The 25,202-nt window shown below is 33.3% G+C and overlaps 3 protein-coding genes across 7 annotated transcripts in view; 2 read left to right on the top strand and 1 right to left on the bottom strand.

Annotated features, from left to right (window-relative positions):
• The window catches only part of TRIM23 (tripartite motif containing 23), a 38,155-nt gene extending 31,820 nt beyond the window's left edge, over positions 1–6,335 (bottom strand). The window contains exons 1-2 of the mRNA XM_081282651.1: positions 6,113–6,335; positions 452–614 (exon numbers count right to left, since the gene is read on the bottom strand). Of these exons, the coding sequence (XP_081138777.1) occupies positions 452–614; positions 6,113–6,193 (244 nt within the window). The 5' untranslated portion in view covers positions 6,194–6,335. The remainder of the gene's footprint in view (positions 1–451; positions 615–6,112) is intronic.
• Positions 6,336–6,346: 11 nt separating this feature from the next.
• TRAPPC13 (trafficking protein particle complex subunit 13) overlaps positions 6,347–25,202 on the top strand; it is a 33,877-nt gene continuing 15,021 nt past the window's right edge. For 4 of the 5 annotated variants that reach the window (XM_081282690.1, XM_081282689.1, XM_081282688.1 and 1 more), the window contains exons 1-5: positions 6,893–7,034; positions 12,894–12,962; positions 14,112–14,211; positions 15,204–15,288; positions 21,526–21,653. In XM_081282690.1, coding sequence (XP_081138816.1) covers positions 6,989–7,034; positions 12,894–12,962; positions 14,112–14,211; positions 15,204–15,288; positions 21,526–21,653 — 428 coding nt within the window. In that variant the 5' untranslated portion in view covers positions 6,893–6,988. Of the gene's footprint in view, positions 6,483–6,892; positions 7,035–12,893; positions 12,963–14,111; positions 14,212–15,203; positions 15,289–21,525; positions 21,654–25,202 lie in introns of those variants that run through there. The other variant, XM_081282687.1, reaches the window with a different exon arrangement.
• SHLD3 (shieldin complex subunit 3) lies at positions 6,911–10,232 on the top strand. The gene is made up of 2 exons (XM_081282845.1): positions 6,911–7,034; positions 9,089–10,232. Exon 2 carries the CDS (start codon positions 9,193–9,195, stop codon positions 9,958–9,960), a length of 768 nt encoding a protein of 255 aa, XP_081138971.1. The 5' UTR covers positions 6,911–7,034; positions 9,089–9,192; the 3' UTR covers positions 9,961–10,232.

The raw sequence follows: 25,202 nt of genomic DNA, 5'->3' as shown, positions 1-25,202 counted from the left end.
TCTTTGAATAAATGTAGTACATATTTCTCAGGTGTCTTAAAGTTCTTCAAATATAAGTATTGAATATAAACATTTCAGAAGATAAAAAAATTACAATTAAGAGTGAGCTTGTTTATATTTAAAATACTACTTACTAGAAACTCAGATTTTTTTAACCCCTTTGCACATTTATAGTTTGAAAACATCAAGTATAATAAAGAAATTGTTTTATATGTGACTTGTGTTACATGATTTTTTTCTTTCTTTTTTTTTTTTTTGGTACTGTGAAATCCAGGGGCACTTTACTGCTAATCTACATCCCCAACCTTTTTGATTTTTTATTTCTATTTTGAGACAGAGTCTAAGTTGCCCAGGCTGTCCTCAAAATTGTAATCCTCCTGCCTTAGTCTCCTAAAATATAAGCATTCAACTTATAATTTTCAATCTTAAATCATATAAATAACTTTCATACCTAGGTCTGTCACTTGTCGGTCAAATGGGCAACGAATTGCTCTTCCATGAAGAGGCAGGCGAGTAAGACAGTCATGACAGACTGTGTGACCACAAAGAAGAAGGCGAGGAACTTTGTCTCCTTGCAAAGAAAAGACATCTTCACAAACTCCACACTCCAGAACCTAATGTTTGGAATGAAAACATATACATTTTAAGCAGTATTAAAAACACATGTATTTTAGGGTTTTTTAAAAAGCTGACCTAATATATTGAATTCACCTTGTTACTTTGCTTTTCCATGAATAAAACTGTATAGTTGGTAAAATATTGAATCCTTTTTAATCATTTATTTGACTGACTTTGCCAAATTACTATTATATAGAAAAATCTCCCTGAAAATACTAAAGGTTAGGGACCATAATAATGTAAATTACATCATCTTTATCTTTTGAAAACTGAATCTATAACAGCAATGTATAACATTAAAGTTGGGTTCTCAAGCAATTTTTCTGCAACTACCTTACTCTAATAAACCATCATTAAGTTCAATAAATATAATTTAAAATATATGACAGGATAACAATTACCTTTCAAAATGATAAAGAACTTACAAGAAAAGACTACAAGTAATTTTCAAGTATATTTTAGTGCCTATTTACATCAGATACCGTAAAGGCAAAAAAGCAATCAACTGACACTTTAGAAAATATTTTATCTATATACTTCTAATTACAGGTAAATGACTTGCAAAAAAACATACAATCAAAAGACAGGCTATCAGAATTGGCATGTTCTTCAAACTATGGAACCCACCTAGGTGCCCTTCAACAGATGAATGGTAAATAAAATGTGGTAATACACACACACACAATGGAATATTACTCATCCTTAAAGAAGAATAAAATTATGGCATTTGCAGGTAAATGGGTGGACATAGAGAATATCAAGCTAAGTGAAATAAGCAAATCCCAAAAACCCAAAGGCCTAATGTTTTCTCTGATATGCGCACACTAATTCACAATGGAGTTGGGGGCACTAAGGAAAAATAGAGGTACTCTGGATTAGGCAGAGAGGAGTGCAGGGAGAGCAGGAGGTTTGGGGGTAGTTCTGAATAAACATTTCTCAAAAGAAGAAATGCAAATCGTATAGCCACTATGGAAAAAAGTATAGGAGTCTCTCAAAACACTCAAAATAGATCTACATATGATTCAGCTATACAACTCTTGCATATATTACCACAGGAAATCAAGTCAGTATACAAATGAGATACCTATGTTTACTGCAGCACTATTCACATTAGTAAAGATGTAGAATCAGCTTAAGTGCCCATCAACAGGTGAGCAAATAAAAAATATATGGGATATAAACACAAGGAATTTTATTCAGCCATAAAGAAGGATAAAATTCAGTCATTTGCAGGGAAATGGTTGGAACTAGAAGTTTTCATGTTAAGCAAAATCCGCCAGAGAGAGAAAGATAATTATTGCATATTTTCTCTCATATCTAAAAACTCAGGGGGAAAAAAAAAGATGACCTGAAAATAAGGGAGAGAATTTATTAGGGAAGGGAAAGAGGACCAGAATGAGGAAATAGAGAGGACAGGGCAAAAGAGGACAGGGAGGGTTAAAAAAAAAATCACAATATAATATGTGCATGAAAGGAAATGTCACAGATAAATCCATTAATTTGTATAATTAATGAGATTAAGTCATTATAACAAAATTTGTTTAAAAACAATTAGAAGCAAAGTAAATATATACCATTACCAAACTGGAAAATAAATGCTAGTGTACTCTTATGCTATAAAACTTGAGCAGAGTAGCAAGAAGGGATTTAGGAAGTTTTCTTGTGTATACACTGAAAATGATTTCATATGAATAAAGCAAAGTGAAAAATGATAAATAGAATATATTCATTTTGTGTTAAAGTGGGGAAAAAAAGGGTGCAAATATTTTATGTATTACTACATAAGTATACTATCTCTGGAAGGATACATAGGAAACCAATAACATAGGAGTATTGGTTTTCTACGAAAAAGGGTCAGGGAAAAAACACCCATAAATTACACATGTATACGCACAGGTATAATTTGACTTTCCTCTATCCTTTTTTTATCCCTTTTGTATCTTTGTTTTGTCTGATTGCACTGGCTAAAATTTTAAGTGTTATATGGAATAAGAGTAGATACCTTGTCTCATTCCTGATTTTAAAGAAAATGCTTTTAGATTTTTTCCCATTCACTATGAAGTTGACTACTGATTTGTTGTACATAACCTTTATTATGTTGAGGTTTGATTATTTCATACCTAGTTTCTTCAAGACTTTTGTCAGGAAGGGATGTTGAATTTTGTCAGAGGATATTTCTGCATCTATTAAGATAATCAGGTAGTTTTTATCCTTGATTCTCTTTATGTGTTGTATTGTTTATTGATTTGTTTATGTTGAACCATCTTTGTGTTTCACTTTATCAAATTTAACTAAACACAGAAAGATTAGCAATACAATTATATATTATAAAAATAAATGCGGGACTGGGGTTGTGGCTTAGCAGTAGAGCACTCACCTAGCACATTCGAGGCCATGGGTTTGATCCTCAGCACCACATAAAAAAATAAATAAACAGCAGCACAATTCACAATAGCTAGACTGTGGAACCAACCTAGATGCCCATCAACAGATGAATGGATAAAAAAAAATGTGGCATTTATACACAATGGAGTATTACTCAGCACTAAAAAATGACAAAATCATGGCATTTGCAGGGAGATGGATGGCATTAGAGCAGATTATGCTAAGTGAAGCTAGCCAATCCCTAAAAAACAAATGCCAAATGTCTTCTTTGATATAAGGAGAGCAACTAAGAACAGAGAAGGGAGGAAGAGCATGAGAAGAAGATTAACATTAAACAGGGACGAGAGGTGGGAGGGAAAGGGAGAGAGAAGGGAAACTGCATGGAAATGGAAGGAGACCCTCATTGTTATACAAAATTACATATAAGAGGAAGTGAGGGGAAAGGGAAAAAAAAACAACAAGGGAGAGAAATGAATTACAGTAGAGGGGGTACAGAGAGAAGATGGGAGGGGAGAGGAGGGAGGACAGTAGAGGATAGGAAAGGTAGCAGAATACAACAGACCCTAGTATGGCAGTATGTAAAAACATGGATGTGTAACCGATGTGATTCTGCAATCTGTATACGGGATAAAAATGGGATTTCATAACCCACTTGAATCAAATGTATGAAATAGGATATCAAGAGCTTTGTAATGTTTTGAACAACTAATAATAAAAAAAATAAAAATTTAAAAAAAATAAAATGTCTGGCACCTACCAGAAAAAAAAATAAAAATAAATAAATAAAATAAAGGTACTGTGTCCAACTACAACTAAAAAAATAATAAAAATAAATAAATGCAATATTTTAATAAATGCTCATATTGTGATACTACAATAAATTAAACTTATTTATGACAATAAACAAAGGAATCCAACTAAAGTTTTGCCTAATTCATTCACATATTATATCTCTGACCCCATCACTATGCTAGATAATACTCCAGTTCCCCCCCACCCCAAAAAAAGTACTAGTAAGGGATGGAGAAGAAGAGGGGAGGGGAGGAAACACTAGTAAAAGTTGGACACAGTGGCACACACCTGTAATCCTAGCTACTCAGAAGGCTAAAACAGGAGGATTAGCCTTGGGTTAGCCTGAGCAATTTTATGAGATCTGGTTTCAAAATACAATTTTCAAAAACACTGGGAATGAGGTTTAGTCATAGAGCATTTGCCCAGCACATGGGAGGCTCTGGGCTCACTTCCTGCCCCCTACCACAAAAGAATCACTAGTAAAATTCTATTCATTAGTAAACCAAACATCGATACAAAAATAACTCATGTATCAACTTGTTAAATAATAGAGCAAGAAATTCTTCCTTCAGGATCTATGAATAGGAAATGTAGCTAAACAGTATGAAAAAATTAAGTCCTAGATAGGGGAAAATCAACTTAATTTTACATTTCACAAATATTCAAAAGCTTCAAAATTATTTCAAACAATGTAAATCAAATTTTTATAAACGAGGTCATACTTTTAAAAGGACTAAGAATGTTCAGCAAACAAAACAAAAAACCTTTCTTATTCATTTTTAAATGTTAATTATTTTACAATATATCAGATTTTTGTTTTATAAACTTATTCATTTAACAAAAGGCCATTTTACACAGTATTAGCATTATGAATTTCAACCTTTACCTTCCAATAAATACTTCCTGCTTTCTGAAAAAGGATTTTTATTGAGAGTTCAGGAACATTTTACATGTTAAGATGAAAATGAACAAGGGATACCTCTTATGAATCAAATTCCATGCTGTAACAAAGGAGAGCTTCATTTGGTACACTTTTGAAAGTATAAGGCAGACAAGGTAACAAAAATAGAAATGGCAATGATACCCATTTGTGAACTTACAAGTTCAGGAATCTGCAGGAATTCTCTACTTAGTAAAGCACAATTCAAAAATTTAAATCTCAACCACACAATATTTGTAAATAATGAGGGCTCTCCTGTATCTATATATATTTACAAAATACCTTCACTCACAAAGGTCAACTGAATCAACAGCCACCAATATTGACTGATACTAAGTTATAGCATAAATATCTCATTTGAAATCATATAACACCAATATTAGAAGAAAAATCATTAGGTACCCATTATTCAAAAAAACCTTCAGAAATTATCTGGCTCAGTGATTCTCAATCCTGTTTGCACATTAAATTCACTTCTAGGAACTTAAAAAATATACTGATGTCAACATAATCAGACTTGAAAGGAGCGCATCAACAGTTTTTTTGAAGTCCTTAGTTACAGCCAAAAATGAGAATTATCAATCTCTTACATTACAGATGAGCCTCAAGGTTACTCTATAGACCATGTGGTCAGTTATCCCTTTCGGGTCTTTCATACTACAATGAAAGGGAAAAATGAGTTCCACATATATTCATTTGATTTGGTAGCATTTTGTACATTTAAACGTGGTTAAATTTCAGATTTCACAGGAATTGCACAGGGCAATTCATAAATACTAGCGTTGATGCTCAGTTTTGCTGCAGCTAGAGAATTCTCAGAAGTTTTGATACTGTATTACAAAGAAGGAAGGCAGCAGCTCAACCAATAATAGATGTATAATTATAGAAGTAGCGCAACAGTGAAAAGCAGACTTTAGAGTCACTCAACCACGGGCTTTTGACATTTACTGTGTTAACCTAAATATGGGTTTCTTTCCTTGTAAAGTGAGATTTAATATCTACCTCATAAGTAGATACTGAGGAGCTAAAACACCTAATATAGTACTCGATTTAATAAAAACAAACTAACTGATGCCTGTTGAACTTAATTAAAGCAGTAAAGACCAGTCCAGGTCACTCTTACAGGCCGACAAGGTCCTTTTCACAAATGCACGGGGTGCAGATGCTGACATCTGACATGAGCTGACCACGCAACATGGGGCCAGAGCGGGTTACTGGATCGCTGGGGGAGGAGGCAAGGCAAGACGTGGAGCCAAGAGCGGCCCAGAGGCCGCGCATCCCAACCATCGAAGCCAGGGCCGCAGCGACGCAGCAGGGTCTCCAGGATGAACCGAAGGGAGGCCGACTGTGGAGAAGAGCGCACGCAAGGTCCCTCACCTTCACCACAGCAGCTCCTCGGCTGCCCTGCCGGCCACTGTCTAGTCCTGCTCCAGGCTTGTTTACAATCAGGGTAGCCATCCTGGGAGGAGCGGCGCCGCAAAGCAAAGGCAGCGGCCTGAGCCAGCAACTGGGAGGCGGGGCTGAACCATCTACCCACAGGCCTCAGCGCACGCCGATGCGCACAGGCGCAGTACGACGCGGGGGGGTGGGGGGCGAAGCCTCTCGCCGGCCCCGCCCTCCTCCTTCCGTCAATCATTGGCTGTTTGGCTGCCGGGTCTGGCTCACTGGCAATTTTTCTTTTTTCTTTCTTTCTTTTTCTTTCTTTCTTTTTTTTTTTAATTGAGGAATCTGCAGCTGATGGACGAAGGTAAGTAAATACAAACGAAAAAAAAAGGACAAATCAGAAAAAGTTCAAGTATGAAATTTTCCATCCTGTAATAACGCCTCTCCAATTGCAAACCAGATGGGGGTTGAGTGGGGGAAAGGTATTACATCTCCCCGCAGGCAATCCAATTTTTGTATAAGCTACAAATCCCAGCATGCCACTCTCCTTTTTTTTTTTAATTCCTGCACCGTAGACGTCTAGGAGGCTGCGTGTTGGTATAGACAAGAGGTTTCTTGAAGTCGCGATGTGTGATTGTAGATGGACCATAATATGTATAGATCTGTAAGACAGGACGGACGACTGATGAAAAGAAGCTGTGAGGGCCGTAAAGGACGTAGCAAAAAGAGAATTTAAGGTACCACCCCCAAAAGAAGCTGTTGGAAGTGCGTTTGACGACAGATCTTCCCTCTCGCGCGTTTCTCTGTTTTCTTCCGGGTCAGGTTGAACCTCTTCAGACACCGTAGGCAGTGGATCCCGTGCCAGGCAAAATGGAAGTGAATCCCCCCAAACAAGAGCACCTGCTGGCGCTGAAAGGTAAACTTTTTTGAGCCTTACTTCCCTTATTCTGTTTTCTCTCCTCTGTTTCGAAGCCTTTGCCACACAGATCTCGTGTCTGGGCTGTAGGCCTCGTTCTTTCTTTAAGCACCGTCCGCCCTAGCACTCCTGCCCTTTGCCTTAGGCCAAGCGGGAGGAAGCGATGTCATTGCTTTTTAGGGTCCGGAGCCGTTTTCTAGAATGAAATAGTAGCTGATAGATAACTCTTTCTGATCTGTGCTGTGAGCAAAAGTTGACGTCTCGACCCTACTGAAGAGGTCCCTGTGAACTGAAATCACTTACAACTGACGTTCAAAGGTTTTTCCTTCTGTTTGAGGTCAGCCATATGGCACTTAGGTTACCAGGCTTCACCTTAAATGTGAAATTAGTGTTGCATGACAGTGGCAGAGATTTACCAATACATGGTACCACTATATATAGCTTATATGTATTAAAACTTACTGACGTTTACCTCACAGTATTATGTATGTGGGAACCGTGTCAACTTTGATTTTCTATACATGACAATTTTTAGTAAATTTGATGGTTGAATTAGATCATAGCTTAGGAAAAACCAACAGTAAGATTTTTCTGGAATTTCTGCCCTTTATTTCAAATGTTTTTAGCTTTATAACATGTATTCTACCACAAATGAACTTTTTATTTCTAAATGCTCTAATATATAGGTTAACAATGCCTCGGAATAAGCTAGGGAAATGCTCATTCGATGTTTGAATTCAATTGAATTGGACTTACCTTCTTTATGGCTTCCATTTTGAGAGACTGTTCATTTCTCCCTACCCCTATGATGTAGGCTTTAGACATTCCAGAAGCTCACCAATTCTGTTTGTAATATTTAATTTGTAACACTGATGGATGAAGTTAACAAGATTGTCTCTGTACCTAGAACTAAGAAACTTTGCAAGATTAAATAATATAGCAGCAGTACCTGTAAACTTAGCCTGAGCAGATGATCTAGACAAATAGATTATTTGTGGAGAAAAGATACTAATCTCACATCAAGTATGTGGACTATATATTATAGTCAAAGGGGTTATGAGATTAGTTACTTGTTAACTCTTAGAATCAGTAATTCTATTGTGACATCAAGACTGAAATCCCTACTCCAGATCATCCTACCAGTTGGAGAACCCTCATCAAGTGGTTCTCTAATTTGGAGGGGAAAGAAATTCAACTTCTTATTTTATTGTCTTCTACAGTAGTTGGACTATGAAAGAGCCTGTATTACATGTAGTCTTATAGCTTTGGGCCTCTTTGGGAAGCCTCACAAATCCCTTGTTGAGCCTATGTATTGGAAATTCTATATATTGTAACTTATTATCAGTGACTTACTTTGGGGCCACCTGAGGACTTCTATGTTCTAAGAGAAAAAAAATAAGTCTAGAACTTGTTCTTCCTTCAAATTGGAATTCAGAAGCCTTGGTACTAGGATCTCAATACTGTACTAGTCTCAATCCAAAGAAGATTATAGCATCCTATCCTGGTTAAAAGGCAAAGTATAATCATATTCACGTTTTTACTGTTTACTACTGAAAATGAGATATAGTCTTTAAGTAGTCTGTATATTTGTTTGGTAAAATTCATAAAGTTTTAAAGCAGAAAGTGATTTTCTTCCAGATAAAAAAATTACAGATATTTCATTGTCCTTTAGTTCAGACATCTCAAATTTTAAAATATTACATTATATGTATCTGGTACTTTAAGAATCACTAATTTACTCTGTTTCTGCAATAGTTTTGAGAAGGATTTTTATTAATATATTAATATTAATGCTTCCAAGTCCTTTATACCTATTGAGTTAAACATGCTAACTATTAGCATTATTAGGCTGGAAGTGATCTTAATGAACTTTAATTCAAATCCCTTATTTTGGTGAGAAAGGATTTTCAAGTTTGTGAAATGCATTCACACTTATCAATAGCACTTTGTTAAAATAGCATATGGGAATTGGTTTCCTTTTTCCTTTTTTTCCTGCCTGTTTGTATGCAGGCTATCCCTACCATATCTTATTCTTTGCAATACTTCCACTTTAGGTCCTGTTCCTTCTGGTTTGACAAGAGAGAAAGTCTTGTAATAGTAAATTAACATTCTAGCTCTGAAGAGTTCAGCTAAGAAATTTTCTCTTCATTAAGAGTAAATGGATTATTGCAGAATGACTACAGAAGTAATAATACATTATCGACCTTATGAGAGTGATCCCACACAACTGCCAAAAATTGCAGAAAAGGCAATGCAAGACTTTCCTACTCGTCCATTATCAAGATTTATTCCTTGGTTTCCACATGATGGGTCCAAGCTTCCACTCAAACCTAAAGGATCACCACCTATAATTTCTGGAGAGGCAGCTGAAGATGTGAAACAGTACTTAACCATTTCAAAACATGACATTAAATCACAGAGTTATGATTGCACTGTAGATCTTTTGGAGTTTCAACCTAGTTTGAAAAAGCAGCACTTAATCCAGTCAGACACCTTGAATGAACACCCTGATTCTGGAAATCTGGACAAGAAATCAGAAAAAGGAAAACAACATAAGAGGAGGTCTTGGAGTGTTTCACTTGCCAACAATAATTGTATTGAAAACATTTTTCCTTTGTCTAAAAAATTGCAAGATATTTTAGAACTACTAAATTTGCACTCATTTTATAGAGCAAGATGGACAATAGAACACAATGTTTGTAACAATCAAACTCTGGAAGACATTTGGGTAAAACTCAATCGAATTATTAGGCATAATGAACTTCCATCTTGTAATGCTACAATTCAGAGACATTTAGGCCAAATATGGGTGTTCTGTGATGTTAAGTACTGTGAATATGTGGGAAATATTCTTAAAAGAAGATTAGCTCTTAACGGAAAAATTAAATTATTTGTGCATAAATGTGGTGTTATTTATAGTATGTAATGAATTCTACTGATTGTCAAAAAGAATATCTTGAATGATCTGAGTATGGACTAATACAGTGAAATGAATAAATTTTTTTTACTGGTTTTTACATTTTAATTGCTTTTAAAAAATTGATGCTTTCCTATATAGCCTATTAGTCTTAATATTGTGGAATAATAATTGTGTGGTAATGTATGTACAATTTGTGTCCCAGAAATGAATAGGTGTAAAGGTGAATTCCTCAACTTGTTAATTAGGTCAGGAAATTTCTGGATTATTAGCAGTATTCTTTTAAATGAATTGTAATAAAGCATTGTTCATTCTGAATTTGAAGGTAAAATGTTTTCTTTCTTTTTAATTCTGTTGCTTTTGCAGTGATTAAATTAGATATAGTTATGAATTAACGTGAATAGTATGAATTTTGATGAATCCCTAAAATCTAAATTGTACTTTTTTTTTCTTTACCCACCTAAGAGTAATGACTTTTTTTAAAATAAAACTAAAAATAGTTCAATTGGACATGCTATGCAAGTGGCATGAATGTAGTTCCAAGTCAGAGACCAGCCCAGATTCTTAATGATGTTTCCAATGATAGTATATAACAGCTGATGTGTTGATTTAAAAGAAAGGGACAAAATATAATTTGTCCAAATCCATAAAGTATCTTTAACATTATAATGTCATTTAAAGGAAAGTAGATCAAGTTATTTATTTAAACTTCTTTATTTATTAAAGAAGATCAAGTTATTTATTTAAACTAATACGTGTGTGTGTGTGTGTGTGTGTGTGTGTGTGTTTTGCCAGAGATAAAACCCCATACCTCATACATCCTGCATAAGCTCTTTACATTTAAGCTATAAACACAACCTCAGTAATTAAGTCTTACTATTAATGCTGATGTATTAGTTGGCTATTTTTTATATAGTTTCTTAACAAATTTTTTTAGTTGTAGATGGACACAATGCCTTTATTTTATATATTTTCATGTGGTACCGAGGATCAAACCCAGTGTTTCACATGTGCTAGGCCAGCACTCTACCACTGAGCTATAACTCCAGCCACATATTTGGCTAGTTTTTAGAGTTATTTTAAGTTTTCTATAAGCAGAATGTTATTGAGTTTATATATCACCTCATGAAAATATCCAAAGTGATGAATAGAATAAAAATTCTACAGAAGCATATAAATATGTATTTAGAAATGCAAATGCCTACCTTGGGCTAGGTTGTTAGCTATAGTAAGGAAGACAATTATGGACCATCCCTCAAAGAGCTTGTACTGAGTTACCATTCTGTCAAACCATCTCCATGAGAATAACTAGTAAAACTAGAAAGATGAATGTGTTTGCTTTTGCTTTATAGTACGTGTCCAGCATGTAGGAACTTGATAATTCATGGTAAATGTGTCTTTTGGAGGGACTGTTAATAGCCTGAATTATGATACAATAATGTTTAAAACACAAGCAGTCCACTAATTTTTAACCAAAGAGACAAACTTTTCTTGATAGATTTCATTCTGTCTAAATACTGTTTTGTTTTTACTTTCCTTTTTACTGTCTCAAATGAGACCCTTGTTTAGAAAATAAGCATCATGTGCATGAATGCCTCCAAAAGTCATTAATTGAAAAAAGATGTCTTCAAGACAACTTCTGAGATTTCTTCCTCTTTCATTTCATCATCTTTCTCTTCATTGAAGTTCCCAGAGAAACTTCCTAGAAGTTTAGAATCGCCAATGAGCTTGAAATAAAAGTTGGTTGATATTGGGCATTTGATTTCTGTTTTTCAGGTTTTTTTTTTTTTAATGCACAGGGTTGCTAATTAAGTGTTAAAAGTTAGGTAATCATGACACCTTTTTTATGATTCAGTTTTTGATTATACATAGAACTAAAAATGTACAATCATGCGATTCTTATGAACAGTTTTTTAATCCAAGAATCACAAATTTAAAAGAACGTCTTCAGGGGCTAGGGATGTAGCTCAAGTGGTAGCACATTCGCCTGGCATGCTTGCGGCCCGGGTTCAATCCTCAGCACCACATACAAAGATGTTGTGTCCGCTGAAAAAACTAAAAAAAAAAAAAAAAAAAAATTAAATTTCTCTCTCTCTCTCTTAAAAAAAAAAAAAAAAGAACATCTTCATCTTCATATGTAGAAATTTAAATTTTTCTAATTTTTTCTAGGTAAATTGCTTTCTGCCCCTCAGAAAAACAATAAAATTCAAAACTGGGAAATTAAAGATGAGTTTTAGCTCAAATAGTACAGTGATATTAAAAATTGATTAACTTCTCATTTACATGGACAATACTTAAGTAATTAGGGCCTAAGAATTTAGAGCCCATTATTTCTTTGAAACCTTTTTAGAATATTTAGATTGTCACTAGTGATTCTAGCACTAACATAGGGCCCAGTACTATTTCTGGTTTCCATTCTTAAGCCATAGACATGGAAATATACTGGGGATTAGCATTTACTCTCTAGGAGAGTGGCAGTAGTACCATAATTTTGTGTTTCCCTCTTTACCTGTCTATCTTCAAATAAATATTAGGTCAAATTCAAAGGAAAAAGATAATGTGGAGGGCATCCAAGTTGTGCACATTTTACTATTGTTTTTTACTTCTGTCCTGATCCTAACTAACTTCATTTGCCAACTTGTCAATTCATATAATATTTTGAAAATTTCCAAGATGAGTTCGTATGTAGTGATTCACTTTAACTTAAATGCCAAAAATTAATCCAGGGTTCACAATCTTGAATGCATAATTTGCAAATAAAAATTACTCTTTTATGTAAAATTTTTATTTCATTTTAATGTTTTTTAAAATGAATGGTAATCTTCGGAAGTGTACTGAAATTATATTTTATGTTAGCATAAAATTAATGAGTATTATACATTAGACTTGAGAATATTAGCCCAAAACAATATTAATGTTTTGTTTACTTTCTTAATTCACAGTGATGCGGTTAACTAAGCCTACTTTATTCACCAATATTCCAGTAACATGTGAAGAGAAAGACTTACCTGGTATGTATAGCATGTGCTTAACCTTTTTGCACCTAAGGAAAAGTTGAGCCTGGGTTGCCTACATTATCTTGCAGTAGGAGTAGCCTTGGCAGTCTTGTGTTAATCCTTCAAAGGATTCTTTTTTGCCTGTTTTGTACCATGTGACCAATGGTGGCCTTCTGCGAAACAGGCCTCATGTATGATCTACAAGTCAAGGTACTATTGGTAACCTATGAAAACAAGACACTTTTATTTTAGTTTAAACAAAGATACATCCATATTCATAACATTATTAAAATATTACCTTTACCCTCAGGTTTTCTATCAGTGTGGGATTCTTTTTATAAAGAATTATTGGTGCTTTATATAGCATATCATAATTTATGACCTATATTTTCCTTTGTTTTAAGTGTTCATTCTGTAAGATCAGATATTTTACATGCTTTGCTTTATTAAAGATTAGAAATGACATTACACATTATATATACATATTGAATTACAACACAGTACCTCATAAATAAGTATAAATATTGTGTCATTTTTTAAAGATTAAAAATCAGATTTTTAAAATATAATTTCTTCTTTTTTTTTTAGTACTGAGGATTAACCCAGGGGTGCTCTACTACTGAGCTGCATTCCCAGCCCTCTATTTATTTTTATTTTTTTATTTATTTTTTGGTACTAGGGATTGAGCCCAGGCACACTTTCCTGATCCTTTTTATTTTTTGAGACAGGGTCTCACTAAGTTTCTGAGGCTGACCTTGAACTTATGGTCATTCTTTCTCAACCTCCCAAATAGCTGGGATTTCAGGCATGTACCACCATGCCTGGCAGAATTGTTTATTTTAAATATTTTTTCCAACTACTTCTTCTTTTTGTCTTTTTACAGAGCTGGGATTAAACTTAGGGCCTCACACATGTTAAGCAAGCAGTCTACACTAAGCTGTATCCAAGCCTCCAACTGTTTCTTTATATAGGTAAAACTTATTTAAAAGATGTTAGGGCTGGGATTTTGGCTCAGTGGTAGAGCGCTCACCTAGCACGGGTGGGACCCGGGTTTGATCCTCAGCACCACATAAGAATAAAGGTTGTGTTATGTCCATCTACACCTAAAAATAAATAAATAAATAAATAAGATGTTAGAACTTTCTGTTTTTTCTCTTGCTATAGGAGATCTCTTCAACCAACTGATGAGAGATGATCCTTCAACTGTACGTGGTGCAGAAATTTTAATGTTGGGAGAAATGTTGACTTTACCTCAAAATTTCGGGTAAAAATGATACATTCACATGAAACATGCAACAATACCTTAAAGAACGTTACAAGTCATGTTTTCAAATATAACTATGCAATAGAAAAATGTTTAAAATACACTTAAGTGGGAAAAAGTGATAAAAATTATATTATGTGATTCTAGTTTTCTCTTTTTTTCTTTTTTTTAAAAAAGAGGTACATATTAAAATATGTTACTAGTTTTTTTCTAGGATGCTAGCATTTTAACTTTCTTCTTTAGCTCTTACTATATTTTAGGGCCCAGGATGTATACTGCTTATTGGTATACTGCTTCCCTGATGTGCACAAAGTCCTGGGTTCTATCACTAGTGCTGCCAAAAAGAGAGGAAGGAGAATCCTAATTGTATTTTATAATGACGATATATTTCTTTCATTTTTAACTAATTTGATCTGAATGTCTTTTTCACCCTACAGCCCTCGCCCAACAGAAGTTATTAGACTTGTCACCTAATTAGGAACTCTGAATTTTTTGTTTATTTTCTTGTTATTAAGTATTTTCTTATCCTGGATTACTGATGGAGTAGTAATTTGCAACTAGAAATTATAAGACAAAAGGAGCATTTTGTCTTTATTTTTTAAGACTTATAGAATGTGGTTATTGACTAATATCTTGAAAACTTGAGAATATATTCATGTAAAAAATATAAAACTATATAGAGTAAAGCCACTGGTCACTTTTATTAGAATAGTGAAATAATTTCACAAAAATACTCCAGATTCTAGGCATGTGCCACTGCACCCAGCATACCATGCTTTATTTTGAAATAGACTAGGTAATGAATGAGTAATCTAATAAAAATAAAGGAATGTTGAAGCAATAGTTCACCTGATTTCTCTATCCATTAGTAAATTTTTTCCATCTGAGGTTCCTTGTGATACTCAAAATAGAATGTGGTTATTGACTAAAATCTTGACATTTATGATAAAACCTGAATGAATTTCTGCTTAAAATTATATTTCATTTCACAGAAATATATTCTTGGGAGAGACCTTTTCCAGTTATATCAGCGTTCATAACGATAGCAATCAAATTGTAAAAGACATATTGGTAAAAGTAAGTAATATTCTTGAACATTTTTGCTTGGGTTATATTTTATTATTTTAAAAAAAGTCTTCTTTTTGATAATGGTGATTTTACCCAGGGGCACTTAACCACTGAGCCATATTCCCAGCCCTTTTTTCTTTTATTTTGACAGGGTCTTAGTGACAGGATCTCACTAAATTGCTGATGCTGGTCTTGAACTTACCATCCTCCTGCCTCAGTCTCCTGAGTTGCTGGGATTACAGGTGTGCACCACCATGCCCGGCTTCTCTCCTGTGATTTTTAGACTTCATTAAAATGTAGGTTTGATATTAGAATTTTTAGTTGTCACTATCAAGTATTGATGGGTATCTAATGACATTATGCTACACACTAAAATGACATTATGCCACACACACATATTTTCTCATCCTCAAAGTTTGTGATGTCTTGGATAAGAAAATAACTAGTCAAAGGTAAATAATGGTTTCAAGTTTTTGTTACTTTATCTGATTAACATAATATTTGAACGAGGAAGAAAGATCACTGGGTATTGTTTCAATCAGGAAGTCTTATTAGAAGAAAGGGAAAGCAAAAGGATGTTGAAAGAATAGTAGCATTTAGAGGAAAAAGTAGAAGATATGTTTATCAGAGGCAGAGGCATAGGGGATACATAATGTTTTCTTTTAGCAGCAAGCAAAATTCACTTGTAAGAGGAGATAATGTGGTAGAGATGTTTACTAGCTATACAGTATACCATTTTGAAAGCCAGCTTAAGATTTTAGCCCTTTGGGTTTAATTCTTAGCCCTGCATATAAATAAATAAAATAAACGTCTATCAACAACTGAAACATAAAACTAAAAATTAAAACAAAAAGAATAGCTATTTATTGAGCAATGCAGTATCAACCAGAGGTCTGCTTAGATTCAATTCATATATGCATAAGCCATTTAATCTCATAGGAGAATGTATGTCAGGACACACAGCATGATGTTGGTCTGCATTTTTCTTATGTTTTTATAAGATTTTAGGTATCAGTATTATGGTTGCTTAGTAAAACATTTAGGAAATTTAACTTTATTTCAGTGCTTAGTAGCAATATGGGGATCGTTTATAGTATCTGCTCTTTAAAGGATTTATGGAATGCAACAGCAGAATCATGTGAGTTGTTGCTGTTTTGTGGGGAAACGCTTTTATAACATTTTCTTTTTTCCCCTAGTCTCTTTAAAAGTTTTCTATTTCTAATAGTGTAAATTTTGTGAAGCCATTTTTCTAGGAAAATATTAATGTAGATTTTCAAATATATTGACATAGAAGTGTAAAAAATCATCTCTTAAAAACTTCTTCTATTTAAATGTTATTTGCCCCTGATCATTTCCTATTTTTGCTGGTTTTTTGTCCCCAAGTCAGATAGCTTTAGGTTTGTATATTAAAAAAAAAAAATACTTAAATTATATCAAATGTTTTTCTGTTCTCTACTTCAGTAATTTTTGCTTTTGACTTTATTTTTTTTCTTAGGTTTCTGCTTATTTATTTTCTTCTTTTTTCCTTCTTTCACTGGAGATTTAACCCATTTATTTTATTTTTGTTGATAAAATGAATTTTTTTCAGGTTCACTGTTTTAGATATATCATACAGATTCTGTTACATAGTATTTTCATTATGATTAATTTTGTTTGTTCTTCATCTTTATGTGGTACTAAGTATTGAACCCAGTGGCTCACACACGCAAGGTAGGGCTGAGCTATTGCCCCAGCCCTGTCCTTCCTCTTTTACCTAAGAGTTGTTTATTGGAAGGGTTTTCAGAGAAAAAGCCAACGTTTTCCTATTTTAATTCTTACTAATACTTTCTAGTTTTATTATATTGCAATCAGTGTCATTCTTGTAATATTTATATTCATGGAACTTGCTGATGCTTTCTTTGACTGAATATTTATTTTTTAAAATGAATTTTTCCATGTGTGTTTGAGAAGTTTCCTTCTTTATTATTGGTTGTAAAGCTAGATCCATATATTCATAAGACCTGTTTTACTGATTGTGTTGTTTAGATCATTTATATCTTTTCTTTTTTGTCATCCTGATCTCTTGCCAGTAAAAGTGACATTTATCTCATATTGTTAGTATATAATATAAATAGAAATAGCATTTCTATTTATATCTCCTTAAATTTCATGTAGTTTGCTTTAAAAAGGCTATGTTGGCTGGGTGCAATGGCTCGCACCTGTAATTCCAGAGACTGGGGAGGCTGAGGCAGGAGGATTACAAATTCACGGAAAGCTTCAGTAATTTAGCAATGCCTTAAGTAATTTAGTGAGACCCTCTCTTAAAATAAAAAATAAAGAGGTCTGGAAATGTAGCTCAGTGTTAAAGCACCCCTGGGTTATATCCTCTTTGGCCATATTTCATGCTTTTTGGCTTGAATCTTGTGATAGTTATATCATTTACCCTTGCTTTTTCACTGTTTCCATTTGTGTGGTATGCCTTTTGCCCATCTCCTTTTATTTTTATTTATTTTAAATGATTTTGAATTGTGTCTCTTGTGTATAACATATAGTTGAGTGACAAATTTTATTAATAGATGGTTTAAGCCCATTCATATGTATTGATAAGTTTGATGTGCTTGATTTCAATTGTGTTGTATTATTTTATATTGTAAATATTAAGTATGTTATATTAATTTTTCTTGTTTCTATTGTATATTGTTTTTAATATCTTTTGGTGTTATAAAGTTTTATGGTTTTGTTCTAGTTTTTAATCTTAGTATTTATAACACTCAATGCCTGCCTCCCCCATTCTGTTTTCTTACTTAGCTTCTCACTATAGGGCTTTTAGTTTTTAATAATGTCCTTTAACTCTTACCTGTTGGTTATGCTACTTTTCTCTTTCTCTTCTCCGTATCACACCCCCGGGTTTTTAAGTTCGAATCTTGTTTGTATATTGCTCACTACAAGAGCATAAGGATTTGATATTTTTCTGCTTACCCAGAAAATGAATTTGAAACATTTGCTGCCTTCTAGTTACACTAATATAAGTTTTCTTTTTTTTTTTTTTCAGTTTAGATGGACACAATACTTTATTTATTTTTTTGGTACTAGGGATTGAACTCAGGGGCACTGGACCACTGAGCCACATCCCCAGCCCTATTTTGCATTTCATTTAGAGACAGAGTATCACTGAGTTGCTTAGCGCCTCACAGTTGCTGAAGGTGGCTTTGAACTTGCTATTCTCCTGCCTCAGCCTCCTGAACCGCTGGGATTATAGGCATGTACCACCATGCCCAGCTTAATATAAGCTTTTTATAGTTTTATTCTTTTTTATTTTTCTGAGGATATCTTGGGAGATTCATATTTACACTTGAGGTAACCAAAATTCTGCCCTCAACAATTTAATTTTGTATAGCTCCTTAAATTTTGGAATTATGAATAAAAGATTGAGACTTTGCATTTTTTATTCCTTTGCTGTCATCTCAATATTTTGAGAATATAAATACTTAATGCTATCTGTGATATCACTGGAAACCATTAGTTCATTTTTATTTTCTAAAATATCTTAGTATAAATCTGAAAGCCTTAGTGCACTACCAAAAAGGTGTTCAAAAAACAGGGTAATTAGTGTATTATAAATAAAAAAATAGTAAGTAGCTCTAAGGTTCTCTCTCTTGGTTCTCAAATTTTAGAAGGCATCATAATCATCTGGAGAGTTTGTTAAAACCCTCTGTGCCCCATCCCTAAAATTTTTGATTCATTTGATTTGGAATGGTGCCCAAGAGTTTATTTTTGTTACTTATTTTCAAGTGATACTGATTCTATTGGTCTGGGAACCAGACTTAGAGAACTACTTCTCTGTACTCGTCATTCACACATTCATTCAACAAATATATTTATATATGCTTAACATAATTTTAGATACTACAGTTACAGTAGGAAACAAAACAGAGAAGACTTCTCTGTTGTCTTGAAGCTTATTCAAGATGTTTTAAAGTAGTCTTTTCTGTTCCTGAACATTCTATATTCCCTTAACCAAAATCTTGATGACTTCTGAAGATATCTTGTGCTTTCATGCCTGTGTTTTGCTAACTCTGTTCATCTTACTCGATTCCCCCTTTTTTCTTGCCTATTCAAATCCTATCCATCAAAAAACCAATTTGCAGCATGAAAACTACCCTGCAATTTAAATTGCATTTTTCTACCCCAAGCCAGCCCTTTACTCTTTACTCTGCTTCTTTTCTCCCAAGACTTGTACTTCTAATATACTATAATAATGTACTCAGTTGTATATTGTTAGTTGTCTTCTTTACCTCCTTTCCAAAGAATATAAACAGGGTCAGGGTGTTCACTGATATATCTCCAACTCCTAGAACTGGCTCTCTAACATAAATATTCAGTACAGCATTATTTATAATAGTAACAAAGGAGAAAGACAAAAGTGTTCAGTCATAAATAACATACACTGTAGTTATGGTTAACAAAAAACGGCATAGGAAAATGCGTATTGGGAGAACTCATAGGAAAACATTGGGTAGCAAGCCAGTTGGTTTTAAGTATTTCTCTCTTTTTTCCCCCCTCTAATTTTGAAAACATTTTAAGAAATTTTGAATCTCAGCTTCATTGTTGACTAGTTGTATAATCTTGGGAAACTTGTTACTTTTCTGTGCCCTCTTTTTTATTGTCTATAAAATAGGAATGATACTACTTACTTCAGGATTGTGAGGGTTACTTAAGTAATGTGCTTAGAATAGGGCCTTGCACCTAGTAAGTACCTGATAAATAGAGCTACTACTATTTTATAATTGAACATAATAAGAGACAACATTAATAAATATCCTACTCCAAAATGACTAACATTAAGAATTTTAAATTAGAATTAATAGCAACAACTGTTTTCTTAAAGAAACAAAATCATTAAAAAATTCCTAACTGTTATGTAAAAGCCTACACTAATCTCTATAACCTAATGTGATCTTTATATCCTCTGAATTTTCTTGATATTTGCCTTGAAGTTTTATCACAACTTAATTTATGCATTTGGTAGTCAACAAATATTTATTGCCTATGCTATAGTTCTGAGCAAGAAAAGACAAAAGGTTCCAAAGACATTTCTGGTAGGTGAGACAGAAAGAGATAAACAAAATCCTAAATAAGGTAATTAGATGTTGTGATAAATGTTAAAAAGAAATAAAAGATGAAAGTGACAGGCAGTAACTGAGATTAAGGGAGGCTGCTATTTAAGACACTTAGAGTGCTACATGTCCAAAAGTTAAGAAAAGGGGAGATTGCTAGGGTGGCTCAGTGGTAGAGCACTTGCCTAATACATGTGAGGCACTGGGTTCAATTCTCAGCACTGCATGTAAACAAATAAATAAAGATCCATCAACAACTAAAAAAAAAAAAAGAAGAAGAAAAGGGGAGAATATCATAGAAAATAACTGGATTGAGGTACAGTGCTACTTTAGAGAAGGCAGTACTTCCTTAGTTGATGACTTTAATGTCACTCAGTTCTTCTTTAACTTAATTGGTCTCTCATATCAAATATTGTTTTGAATTATTTTTAGTATTATATACTCATATATAAACACAGTGTATTTATTTTGGCTAAGTTCATTTTATATATGTTTAAAAACCCTAAGTTCATGTTGATGCTTCAAATTCTAATCTAATACAAAAGGTTTCATTGTAGCCTTCCCCCTTTCCTTATTTCTACCTTTGTTCTCTAAAGATAAGAAATCTGTATCTTGTTATCCATAATATGTATACTTTTTTTTTTTAGTTCTAGTATATACATAAAAAGTTGCATATTGTTACCTCACATCCCTATGGAAAAAAAAAATGTGCTGGCCAAGTACAACATTGATGTACCATTTTCCTTTTATCTTGACTATAGTTAAGATTTTGTTTTCCAAACTTACTTTCATTAGTTCTTTTTTCTCCTCTTCATTTTCGTGTGTTTACATTGTACAATTTTAAAACAGGTAGGCTCACATGTTACAATTTGTATTTCATTTGGATTTTCCCTAATTCCTGGTGGTTGTTGTTTTTGTTTTGTTTTGTATTTTTGGGCTTTGTCTGTGTGTGTAAGTACATACAGTTGCCTTAGTTATAAGCATCAGAACTGTGCAGAAAGGTTTACAGAGAAAAATATTGCTTGCTATTCATCCCCACTTCTTTGTTCTTACGCCCCCACTTTTCTTTCCACTCATATCCATCCAGATCCATCCACACAAAAGGTAAACCAGTCTCATTTGGATATTTTTTATACCTCTTTCTTCCAAGGCTGACCTTCAGACAAGTTCTCAGCGTTTAAATCTTTCAGCTTCCAATGCTGCAGTGGCTGAACTTAAACCTGATTGTTGTATTGATGATGTCATACACCATGAAGTTAAGGAAATTGGAACACACATGTAAGGATATTTTACCATTTGGCTTTTACTTATGCCTTTATTTGAGATTTTTGCTTTCTGTTTAACCTTCTAAGAACCCACTTCCAAAGGAATTTTATGTTTCATATTTGCATACTTACCAAAACTAACTTTAAACAAAATATTTGTAGGGGGAAAATCTAGTTTATCATTTATCTCTGGCTTCATTTTTGCATCTACAATCTTAAAAAAAAGAAAAGCCAAGTTCATATTTAAAACCTAGTTAGCACTTTAAACTTACATTTGTAATCTTTTAAAAATGCTAGCAACTGATGTTCATGGTGTTTATTTTTAAATTCACATTTTTCATTTCTATATTTCACTGGGTATGTATACTCTCCCCTGAGAATTCAGAAATATAGACCCAAAGTAAGACAAAGCTGTGAAAAATTATCTCAAAGTTTGTATTGTTGACTTGTGAATATATTTGAATGTGAATGTTCTTTTTCTTTCAGTCTAAAAGACAAATAGGAATATTTCAGCCATATGAAATAATTTTAGAGTTCTCTATCTCCTTTAGCACTCCCACATCCAGTGAATTCATACATTCCTATTACTTCTAAATATTTCTCATTTATCTGCTTCATTTCTTCTCTATTTCCATTATTCCTTTTCCTTCTCAATGCTCATTAAAACACATAATACAGCTAATATTAAATATGTATAATAACTATTTGGTCAGTTAATGTGATTAGTATAAAATTTGGAGTCAAATTTCCTAAAGTTCAAATTTCTGAGCCATCATTTATTAATTATGTCATCATTTACATTTTTAATGACCTCTTGTTGCTTTTTGGAAATTCTAACTTTGTATGTTTTTCAGAAAGCTTCACAACCTAATCCTTACCAACCTTTTGTCACCCTTCTCACCTTCTCTGCATTGCAATCATGTGGACATCTTTCACCTCCAAATCCATGTCTTGAAATGTGTTCCCTTATAAAGGAATGCCAATGACATTTTGTATAATTTATATTTAATTTTTTTTCCTACCTCAGCAACATGATTTCCTAAGAGACTTTCCTGACCTTTATGACCTTTATGTATAACTAATAAATTTTTAACATCTTTCATACTTACAGTATTTCATACGTACTTGAGTATTACTTTTCCTATTAAAATATGAAGTCCATGAAATCTTCTATATTCCCAGGATCTGGAAGAAAACAGTGGTCAATATTTGTAAAATTGAATTTATGAAAATGATGATAAATGTTTAAATCCCCATTTTACAGAAAATGAGACTCTTGTAAAATTAAACAGCTAGTTTAGAAGACAGAACTCAAATCTGAATCTAGTTCCAAAACCTGTCCCTGCTACAGTACTTCCCACTGTAAGTATTTAAGGTTAGGTGTTGTGTTTTGATCAATTTGCTCCCTAGCCCCTGGCATAGTCCTAATTTAGAAATCAAATTATCTAATAATTTTTCACTTAATACAAGAATTATTAAAATATTAATATAATTCTTTTCAGTCTTTTCATATGTGTATAAACAAATACATGTAAGTAATTTAAATAATATTTTACAAAATTTTTATATTATTCAGGATTTTATTCTTTTCAATTCACTGTGAACATTTTTCCACATCAGTCAGTGTTCTTTGAAAACATACTTTCTAAAAAGTTTTTTTGTTTTTTTTTAGTTGTAGATGGACACAATACCTTTATTTATTTATTTATTTATTTATTTATTTAATGTGGTATTGAGGATCAAACCCAGTGCCTCACATCTAGGCAAGTGCTCTACCACTGAGCTATAGTCACACCCCCAAAACATTATAGTCACATCCCCAAAACATAGTCTTTTAATGACTGCATTGGAAGGCTATGCTTTGTTTAACCTAATGTTGGTCATTTAAATTGTTATCAGTTTTTCACTGATGAATAACATAGTATTTAGTACTTTACTATTTCCTTATGATTACCCAAGGTGTGTTTCTATTGGAACATATAAGCATTTTTAAGGCTCTTTACCCACAGATTGTTTTCTAAGTTCCTTACAATCACCATAAGACTGCTAGAACTAATAAAGAAATACAGCAAAGTAGTAGGTTACAAAATCAGTGTAAAAAATCAATAGCTTTCCTATACATCAGCAATGACTCTGCTGAGAAAGAAATGGGGGAAAAAAGCAATCCCATTCTCAGCCTAAAAAGAAAAAAACTATGAACAAAATCTAACCAAGGAGATAAAAGACTTCTACAATGAAAACTACAGAACACTGAAGAAAGAAATTGAAGGAGACACAAAAAGATGGAAAGACTTCCTGTGTTTATGGATAGGCAGAATTAATATTGTTAAAATGACCATATATTACCAAAAGCAATATACATATTCAATGCAGTCTCCATCAAAATTACCAATACATTCTTCACAGAACTAGAAAAACAGTCTTAAATTTATTTGGAAGAATAAAAGATCCAGAATAGCCAATACAATTCTAATATGCTTCAGATCTATAGTAACAAAAACTGCATAGTTCTGGAATAAAAAATAGACACACAGACCAGTGGAAGAGAAGACACAGGGACAAACCTACATAGATACAGTCATCTGATTCTTGACAAAGGTGCCAGAAACATACATTGGAGAAAAGACAGCTTTTTCAACAAATATTACTGGGAAAACTGGTTATCCATATGTAAAAGAATGAAACTAGATTCTTGTTTCTCCTCCTGTACAGAAGTCACTCAAAATGGATCAAAGACCTAGGACTTACACCAAAAACTGTCAGACTCCTAGAAGATAGTATTGGGTCAACATTAACATATAGGTACAGGCAACAACTTCATCAATAGGACTCCTAAACCTCAGGAAATAAAACCAAGAATTAATAAATGTGATGGTATTTTGCACAGCAAAAAGAATTAAAATGTGAGGAAAGTCTACAAAATGGAGATCTTTGTTAGCTGCTCTTCTAGCAAACAATTAATATCCAGAATATATAGAGAACTTAAAAAACACTAAAAACAAATAGCCTAGTTAATCAATGGGCCAATGAACTAAACAGACACTTCCCAAAAGAAAAAATACAAATGACCAACACATACATGAAAAATGTTCAACATTATTAGCAATTAGAGAAGTGCATATCAAAACTAGCAATTTTATCTCATTCCACTTAGAATGGCACTTATCAAGGGGCTGGGGTTGTGGCTCAGTGGTAAAGTGCTTGCCTGGCACGTGCGAGGTCCTGGGTTCGATCTCAGCACCACATGTAAATAAATAAAGTAAAGGTATTGTGTCTAACTATAACTGAAAAATAAATATTAAAAAAAAATGGCACCCATCAAGAGCCCAAACAATAACAAATACTGGAGAGAATATGGAGGAAAAGGAACACTTACACTGTTGTTGGAACTGTAAATTAATACAACCACTAAGGAGGAAATCCATATGGAGGTTCCTCCAAAGTCTAGAAACACCATATGACCTAGAAATACCTTTCCTCAATATTTATCCTAAGGAATTAAAGACAGCATACTATGACAATACATGCATGTCCATGTTTATAGCAGCACAGTTCACAATAT

This window comes from Spermophilus citellus (genome assembly GCF_964194105.1).
Source record: "Spermophilus citellus genome assembly, chromosome: 1".
NCBI lineage: Eukaryota > Metazoa > Chordata > Mammalia > Rodentia > Sciuridae > Spermophilus > Spermophilus citellus.
The sequence above is the reverse complement of the archived record's forward strand: the minus strand, read 5'-3'. Positions and strand labels throughout refer to the sequence as shown.